The 9,689-nt window shown below is 45.3% G+C and overlaps 1 protein-coding gene across 1 annotated transcript in view; it reads right to left on the bottom strand.

Moving 5' to 3' along the window:
• The window catches only part of T265_14242 (hypothetical protein), a gene marked incomplete at both ends in the record, with an annotated part of 69,793 nt that overhangs the window by 46,980 nt on the left and 13,124 nt on the right, over positions 1–9,689 (bottom strand). The window contains 2 exons of the mRNA XM_009172734.1: positions 3,965–4,364; positions 9,178–9,422. Of these exons, the coding sequence (XP_009170998.1) occupies positions 3,965–4,364; positions 9,178–9,422 (645 nt within the window). The remainder of the gene's footprint in view (positions 1–3,964; positions 4,365–9,177; positions 9,423–9,689) is intronic.

The raw sequence follows: 9,689 nt of genomic DNA, 5'->3' as shown, positions 1-9,689 counted from the left end.
AGTGTGACCATCCGTAATCATTAGTTTTCGGTACTGGAACATGTCTGGTTCGTGTCTGTAGTCTCTCGACACTTCCGTTTTCAAAATATAGGTCACCATCTGTATGACCTTCAGTCACATGACCAGGTAAAACGTTCAGTTGGCCAACTCAAATGAGTTTTGACCGTGTTAAACAGGGAAGGAACATCAGAAGATTTAGTGCAAAACTTTCTGCTTGCCCGTCGCAACATCCCCTTACAAATAGCTGAGAAACGTAAATCGCACGGTCACTTATATGCTATATTTCCAGATAACAGATCTCTGAGGTTTCAGTACTGTGCAGGGATGAAGTTTAACGTCCCAGATTACGAAATCCCACACCCTAAAAGGAAACACTAAAGCAGTTCACTCAAGTGGCTGGAAAGCATTATCTCCCGTCAATGTTGAATGTGAGTCAGATATACAAAGCCAGATAGTTCCAAGGCCAATACCCACCATACCAGATGTTTGCCCACCTTCCAGAATCGCTCCGTTAGACGTGCTGCCCCTTGATTCCTCTAACTCACCAAGCCTGAGACTGACAATTGCGTCATGAACTGGCAAGATACCCTTTACAACACCTACAAGTTTTTCTTTCAGTTTTACCATCATCACCGACTGTGCGCGTGGACTGACAGGCCAGGGGGGTCTGATTGGCTGGAAATATGCACTCGTCATCTGTTGTCATCTGCTTTTTAGCATGAATTTTATCATAGACTCCCTTTTCGCGTCATACCCCGGCCCCACTAGAACTTCAGCGCCTGTCGTCTGCTTTCTCTCTAGTGGACTGATCTAAGCAGACAGGGTAGGCTCGACTACCGCCTGCAGAGTAGAGCTCACCGCTCAGCGATGAGTCACCGTGTTTACACTGACGAAAACACCCAGTTGTACAGGGACACAAACGACCAAACTCATGCAGCCAATGGAGTTTGCGTCCTGTTTTCCTTTGTAGATGCACGTACTACTGATGAGGCATATAAGTAGTATCTGGCCGAGTAGTCTAAACCGCCGTCCCTGCATCTGATGGAAGGTTGATATGAAGCGTTTTTTCCATTACCATGGTTTAGCACCCAGCCAAAGTCCAGGTAATTTGAAAAAAATGACCAGTAAGAATGGGTTATTACTTTCATGTCTGATAGCGTGTAATCACGCACTTAGTGTTGAGTAGTAAGCCACCCAGAGCTCGAAGACACCCTTCAGTTCATCAGCCTTTATAGTGACGTTAAGCTCAAACAAGTCTTGCAAATATCATCGGATTTGTTCAAGCTACTCACGGACGTTCAATAGTGGCTGGCTAAAGAGTATCGGCCGGATGGTAGCTAACTCACACGGTCGTTATTTTATTAGTGACTTGTTGTGAACCACAGTCTCCTGAATACCTTCTTATTGCTGTGAACCCCGGTCTGAATAGTCGATTGATAACTCGGTGCGCTTGGGACCACAGTCTCCTGAATGCCTTCTTATTGCTGTAAGCCCCTGTCTGAATAGTCGATTGATGGCTTGGTGCGCTTAACCAAACCAGAAAAGTCATCAAACGTGCGAGCCGGCTGGTCTATTGACCAATTTCGCGTACAAGCGGGTCAAAAGTGATACTAAGCAAACAACCCATCTGTCAAGGTCGGGTGAAGAACAATCAATGAAATCTGTCTCAACGAAAACGGTTATTTCATTGGCTATGTAGTCCCGTTACGTGCGGAGCTGGTTCTCCTTATATGACTAACTTTATGAACTGTAATGTATTGTTCTGCCATACGTACGGTATCCGGTCCGCTAGGTGTACTCACATTTCCCACTTATGTTATACGTCAGTTGAGTCATTTCAGTTTTTTGCAGCTTACAAAAAGGGCACCCAGGGTGTAGTGGCTCCAGCTGCCACATCTTCGTTCACCAGAAATAAGGTTATAAAATGCATGAGAGCCATTGAAGTCGAGTAGTCTTGTTAGCCAGGTATGGCAAGAAGTGAGAGCTGTGTAGTGGAGGCGGTAACTTCACTGTAGGAGTGCCATCAGTCACGTGACACAACTGTATCAATCAGGGAAGCTAGTCCCGTGGTCCCCATCTGTGGAAACGACTAGTACCAAGGCAAATGAATCTATTGGTAAGGACACTCGCGCTTCGTTTCCAAGTCATGGGGTAACCGCCAATGAGTCATCTTCATCCGGTTAAAGGCTGGAGAAGAGGGATCCACAAGGCAAACAGTCCTCAGACACGTAACGATCGGTGGTCACGATGACTACAGACTATCTTCCCTATTATTTTAAGAACCGTTCACCCGAAACCTACCATTTTTGTCTTAATTGTGTCAAAGTTAAATTCTGTCATTTTTTAAAGAAACCTACGCTTCTTCGAAAGAAACGTCCTCAGGTTCGAGCCCGAACGTTTTCTTGTTCACGTCCTGATACGACTATACTGATTAGTTTACACTAAAGGGCGAAGCCCTGGACACGAGTTCCACTCTTATTATGGCAGTGTATATCCTCGGGCGTGTCAGGATTTCAACTCCGAACACGCAGAAAGAGGGTGTTTCCACTAATCCACCAGCCCATTCAGGATGCATGTGAATTTTTGTCCGAAAAGGTGAAAAGTTTCACATATGTCCGAGAAGGAGCGATTGGTCTACCCTGCACCTCGGTAAATGTCCTGGTAAGTGCCCTTCAACTAACGTGCTAATCAGAAGCGCTCGCCATGGACTTTAGGAGCTCTAGCTGAAATTAGGAGACCGAAATTCAAGTATTCGCTTTCGCGGAAACTTGTTCGGTCATTTTAGAATTTTATACACTTCAAAAGCGAAAGAAAATTAGCTAGCTTTCATGACAGTAGAGCAAGCAATTTGAACCTCTGTCCAGAGGATCTGCGCTGATTTCGACACATGCCAGTAAGACGCTCAAACTGTCGAGTTCCAAACCCTTCAGGTGATCAACGTCACTTCTGTATCCTGTGGAATAGGGCTGACACAGACGTTCGTTTGTGAGGTCACACATGATGTTTGTACACATCAGTTTCCCTCTGAACGAGAGACCAGAGATGAACGATTAGTGCTCGTGCGAATGAGCTCTATTCACAATATCTCAGTGCATACTTTTGCAGCGTGCTGGAGATTTTTACAAGAATAGCAGCAAAGGTGTTGTTGGTTGACTAGCACTGTAACGGTGGTAATACTGATAGGGAGGCATGCGAGTAGTACGTGTTGTCCTTGGAATTTCGCTTTGCGTCTCTTGAAAAGGGGAGATCCGTTGCGGAATTTTTGCAGTTGCTTTGTAACATTTGCTTGGATTTGAGCAATGAATGATTGGATTCAATGAATATCCGAAAAAGTTCAAGAAGATGCCTTCAGGAGAAGATGGGTGTCCAGTTTTTGTAAATAAGATGCAAATGAGAGTTTTGCTTCCCTGTCAAATGGTCCGTAATCGGTCAGTTGGCATTTTCCAATAAGTAACTCCACAGCAAAGGTCTTCTTCTTTTCACCACCACGGAATACTCAAGACTAACCAGATTTTTGTAAAGGCTAGAATTTTCTCTTTATTATCACCTGTAGAGAGGATACTCAATGTGGAAAAATCCCAGAAAAGAGTTATTTCTTACCTAGTGGTCAAGTTTACTAGAAAAACTTTTCAAGATCCTGGAGCACGGTACCATATTTTGGGCTTGATTGGAATGATTATTTGTTTAGTATTGTCTAAAGTGTCCCTCTCTCCAGCTACTTCTGACATTCAGTTCCCGTTTGAAATTGTATTAATCGAAAACCGAGGATTACCTCAGAGAAATTTTGCCCATCAGGTTAGAGACCCTACCTTCAATTTTTTTTGCGAAATCAGTACCTCCCTACTATTGAACTTCATCGATTCTACGCTCAGCATATTTCGAATAAATTGCTAATCGGGAATCAAAAGGATGACAGGAGCGGGTCAGAAATATTACGTCATTCATAACTGACAAAACTCCTCACCGATTTATCTGGAACGGTTGTGGAACTCCCCCTCGTCTCTCTATTGGTTAGATCGAGGTTTTCGAACGCCTCTGATGGAACGGCATCTGAAAACTCGAGTTCATCTTCAACTGAAGTATCCTGTTGAGCAGAAAAAGATTTTTGGCTTCCTACGGAATCTTGTCTTGTGAAAATCTTCAGTGTTGATGTGTTCTCAGCGGAAAAAACCGCACGTGACTCTATCGGAGATGTTTCGGAAACGTACGGTCTGATTGGCTCGGCGTTTCCCCCGGAACAACCAAAAGTGCTGTACCCAGAATCCGGTCGTGCTCTCGATGAATCCTTTGGACGATAACGCCTCGTTGGAGAACCTTCCGGGGAAATGTGCTGCCCAGATGCCGTTTGATGTTTCACAGAGTTCCTGAAATTAACGTTTATTATTGGTTTGAGGTTACATCGACTCTTGCGAAACCAGTGAAATTAAGTGTTGTCTTTACAGTCGTATTCCGAAACCGAAAGAAACATTGCGATTGGGCGGGAGAGTACACAGACATTCTACCATGTTGATCGTCGTGTCATCACGGTGGAAACTCACTATCCGTTTCGTTGTTACTAACCGACCACTTCTGGCAAGGTGTTTTGCACAATTCAATGGCTGACGTGATTTTGCTTGCTTCGAATTGGCGAGTAAAGTTCCCCTTTCTCTAGCCAATTATTTACCAGGCTCAGGCGACACGCAGATTTATCCGCCAGCACGACTGGCACACTTTGAGTCGGAAAGGTTATTTCGCCTCGTGCACCGTGGATCTAGAAAGATGCTAAACGAATATGGAACCCTGGTTATATGTTCAATAAAACGATAAACAATCACCCAGCTGTAGCACCCTTTCGATGCCTAACTGCCATGCCACACGAAGGAAGCACGAGGGCTAGGATACTACCAGGTTGCCCAAGCCTAGGGGAAGGAAGTCGAGAGGCAGATGTTGGATTCGAACCATGAGCCTTGCGGTCAGTAAATTCGCGCTTTAACTAGTTGGACCATCTCCAGGTCATACCTTGCGGTCAGTAAATTCGCGCTTTAACTAGTTGGACCATCTCGCACCAGGTCATATATTCAAGCTGTTTGTCACTCCATCAGTTGGCATCGAAGTGTGAAAGTTCGTACCAGACAACTCAGTTTTAAAAACGACAGAATTAGGTTTTAGGATTAGCCCTATCTATCAACACGAGGCTTCAACTGTGAGTTACTGGACTTGCTCCGTCGAAATGTTTGTAATTCACAGATCCGCTCTTGGAGGATGACACTGATTCCATCTCAAGCGAGTGAGTAACAATCATTCACAAGTAACCAATAAGCGGACATCCACAAGTCACGTTTTTGCAGTTCTAAAGATCACTGATTGCTGACGAGAAAAATAAGTCTTGTGTCCTGTCAATTAGACTGGTTTTATCTGTTCAGAAGCAGACATATCGTTGTTGCCTGTCAGCCGCAGAGCCTTCTATGAGCCGCATCTGCACGAGCGGCTCGTCTTTTCGTCTTTTCGTCTTTTCTCATGAAGTTTAGAGCGGATTAGTGAATAAGTCACTGTCAGAACGCGCCGAGACGTGGAAAAGGTATATATGCAGAGCTTGACGCATCCCCAAGGTCGGTACGACTCGTCCGGAAAGCAGGTGCGTTGGAGAAGCTCGCCAAACACGGCTTAGCAACATAAGACCAGTAGAGTGGGGCTGAAAATGTTCACGACCGGAACACCGCCATTGGCTGTACAAAGTGAACAAGTGAACGACCATATTTGGCCACTTAGTCATCCTATATATTTACGCAGAAGCTTTGAATGTTTTGTCCGGACAATAAAGCCGTGTCCCGAGTTCTCTGTCTTCTCCTTATCGCGTAGTCTGGCGGACTCAGTGCAGGCGTAACCAATAGACGGCCACCCACGATACAACAGTCGCCCACTCAAATTCACCCAAAACAGCTTTGAGAAGTTTTAAAACTTAGTGATCGATCTTCAGCTGGTACATCGCCAAGTTCACAAAGTAAAAGAAGCGTTCCACCTCATGCGCCGTTAAAATTACATCACGACTTCCGACAGAGGGGAGGAATAGAGAAGAAAATAGTTCAGCTCTGACACCCTTTCGGTGCCTAGCTGCCATGCTACCCAAAGGAATCACAAGGGTTGGGAAACTGCCAGATTCCCTAAGCTTAGACAGGGGAAGTCGAGAGGCAAAGGTTGGGTTGGAACCACGAACCTTGCGGACACACACTCTAACCGTTTGAGCAGTCTCGTCCCGAGACAGAAACCTAAGGCTTCTCTCAGATCTAGTTTAAAGATCGGGAATATGCCATAACTGGGTAACGCATCACTGATCATTGCTGACCGTTTTCCTGACCGAACCGCTGATACGACATTCGTCTCCTCATTAACTTGTTTCCATCAAGGGAACTCTCTAAATTTTTCCTCTTCCGCTCTCTTTCTCTTTGAATGTATCCACTCAGTGCCTCAAATGCAGTGATCACGAATTATTGATATGCTGGCGTAGCTTGAGAGCCACTGACAGACCGGCGTGAGTGTAAGCATCCTTCCTCTGTCGATCGGTGGCGGTTACTCTTACCGTGGAATTTACAGACTTGCGCATATATAAGTTCTCTGCTTACATCACTGTACACAGAACCCAAATCGTTCAGCTGTAGCACCCTTGCGGTGTTTAACTGCCATGCACGCGAAGGAGGCACGAGGGCTAGCATACTACCAGGTTGTCTAGACAGGGTACATCGAGAGACAGAGGTCGGATTCGAACCATGGACCTACCGGTCAGTCAGTTCGCGCTCTAACCACTTGAGCCATCTCGGTTAACTGTGACAGAACCAAATCTGTCATAGTTAACCAACTTCCGCCTGTGTAGATACCATTCACATCCTATCCTGGCCTGTCTCACTTCCCGGGTTCGACGCATTTTGACAGATGGTTATCACCTAGTAATTTTCACAGTTAACCCGTATTCGAAAAGGTATCAAACTAGACAACTCTGGTTGTTTGACAATTGCTAATCATTCGTGATAAGGTGTGGTTAGAAACTTTTTATTATCCGCGACGAATCGGTGTGGGAATAATATCCTCAAGAGAACTCTCCACCAAGTGCATTGTTTGCCGTGAGACAGAGCTGTCCTACAGCCGGGTGCGTCCGGAGTCAATGACCAGCGTTTATTTTCTGCCGAAACTTTGCCCTGGATTTCCGGACAGGTTAACCGACACAGAAATGAAAACTCGTTGAAAGAATTGAAGGACAAGTGGCGCTTTGTCCTGTAGTAGTTGGAAAGTTTACAGTGGATCCCGTCTGCGTTCAGGTTGACGCACACCTTTCTCCACGATATATTCAGTCACCCGCAGTGTTAGCAGCAGTGGACGGAACTGCCAAAACTCAGTGCGAAACTGTTTGGTCCATGTCGAAAGACGGTGATGGATGTCAGCTTCCACGAAAAAACCCAAGGACTGTGTATTTCATCCGAGTCTTCGGCAGCTCTCTTCAGCATTTTTGCTCACCACTCTTGGATGAGGAAACCTTGGTGGTCTCATGTACTTCCTCAGTGATGCCAATGAATAAACTGACCCGGCATAAACCGGTCCGGTTTCAATGACCGAGTAAATCGCAGAAAATTTACAAATAAGATAGAAGCGTGGAGAGCCCTGGACGAAAAATCTTTTGAAAATGACCAGATATCCAACCATTACCGTCAACCCATAAGTAGCTCAGAGGAAGGATAACTTCACAAGATGAGTGAAACTTCCCTCTGATAGGTCGTCACTCGAAGAACCATCCAATACGTTACCACGTGACGTGGTTTCCCCAAATGGAAGATGAGTGGCCATATGTTTTGTTTAAGTAAGAGCTAATCACACGGCTCATCAACCGAACGGTTAAGTGTTCAACAACTGGCCGGAAGGTCGCGGGTTCGAATCCTTCCAAGTTGCATGAGATGCGCACTGCTGATGATTCCCAATAAGAATGAAAGAGTTGTACAGTGCTTCGCGACATTTCAGCGCTGATTGGTTCTACTTACCGGACAAATCTTCATAAAAAAAGCCTCCTGCTTTGCACTGACTCAGTGTTATTAGGCGATGTTATCTGACCGTGACCTGAGGGTCACTACTGCGCGAACTATGGGGCTCATATTTTTCCCCAGAAATTCTACTTTAGGACTCGCTTATTTGTTACTAATTATCTTCCAGCTGTATTGCGCTTTTGGCGAAAGCGCACGAAGAAAGCACGAGGACTGAGGTAGCGTTTCGTTGTTCAAACCAGGACATGAGCAGTGGAGATGCAGAGGTCTGGTACGAACCATGGACCTTCTGGTCTGTGAAATCACACTTCATTCAGGGGCACACTCACCTGTAAGAATTGTGTAGGATATACATATGAAGCTACAACATTTGTAAACAACAGCCTAGAAAAAGCCTACAAGAGACTGTTAACTTGTTGAGTATCTCATTGTTCAGTGGACGCAAGGTAATGGAAGACGCCTGCCATGTAAAGGTTAGAGGTAACCACGAGTGAGTTGTGTTTTTAGGATGCCTATCAGAAATGTCATTTACTCCAGTGAACAAAATGATAATCAAATTTGAAACAGCTTTTGATATCACTTTGCTTGATAGATTTAGCCGCCAACCCCTTCATTGGTCGGCCCACTAATGCAAAACCTACTCCATTGCCAATTTGTGCCACTGAGACCGATCTGAATTTCTTCAGCTATAGTAACCCCTTGGCGCCTAGCTGCCGTGCTACCCGAGGGGAGTGCGAGAGCTGACATGCTGTCAGGTTGACCAAACTTACACACAAAATTCCGGGGGTAGGGTTCGAACCACGAAACTTCCGGTCAGTAGGATCGTGCCTTAACGACCGAACCATCTCGGCCCAATCTGGTTTCCGCTAGACTAAAAATGCCTGTTTAGAAATTTGACCTTTCAGCAACAATAATACTGTCGTTGTACAGCTTCCTGTTTCATACTGCAAAGCGGGAGCCGATCATCCAGCAGTATCTTCAGGTTCTTCATTGGGACGATTACTTTCGTATGGTATTCCAAAGCCGGTTATATTTAGGTAGCCGAGTACTTTTATGCTGTTCGACTGTTCAGAACCTGACAAAAATGTCGCGTCCCACCTCATTAAAACATATTCGTTGTTCGTAACTGTTGGAATGATAATCAAACCATAAAAAATATTACACTGTGTCTAACCTTAGGAGTGTGCGCTTCCCAACAGCTACAAGTCCCGGAAGTGACATGTACGACCGATGATCGTGCGAAGAGAATTCTGAGTCAGCAGCGGACCTGACTGGGTTTTTGACACCCATATCTTCAGTTCCACAAAGACCGCAGCGCGCCCTTCTCTCCAGTGTTTGACGCCCAAAAGAATTCCTCCGATACCCAAGTGAGTGCAACACAAGAAACGCCATCACGTGGGCCAAACCACGTGATACAACCTTGAAAAGCAAACAGAAAGATAATTGTAGTTTAGGGAGTTAAACCCGACCCAAACGGACTACAAATTGGGCAGGAAAAGCTGGACTTTTTATGGATCATCTCACTGTGCCAAGTTATTGGAGTTTTCGTTGGGTGTCTTGTTTAAATCACAAAAAGAAAACAGAACAACTACCACAGTCAATTGTCTCTGACTTCAAATTTGTGTACGGTGGTAGCCATCTTGAGAAACACAATTTGCTTCGTCACCTGTATGAAGCATGTGGAAG

Source organism: Opisthorchis viverrini (genome assembly GCF_000715545.1).
Source record: "Opisthorchis viverrini unplaced genomic scaffold opera_v5_166, whole genome shotgun sequence".
In the NCBI taxonomy this organism is placed as follows: Eukaryota; Metazoa; Platyhelminthes; class Trematoda; order Opisthorchiida; family Opisthorchiidae; genus Opisthorchis; species Opisthorchis viverrini.
The sequence above is the reverse complement of the archived record's forward strand: the minus strand, read 5'-3'. Positions and strand labels throughout refer to the sequence as shown.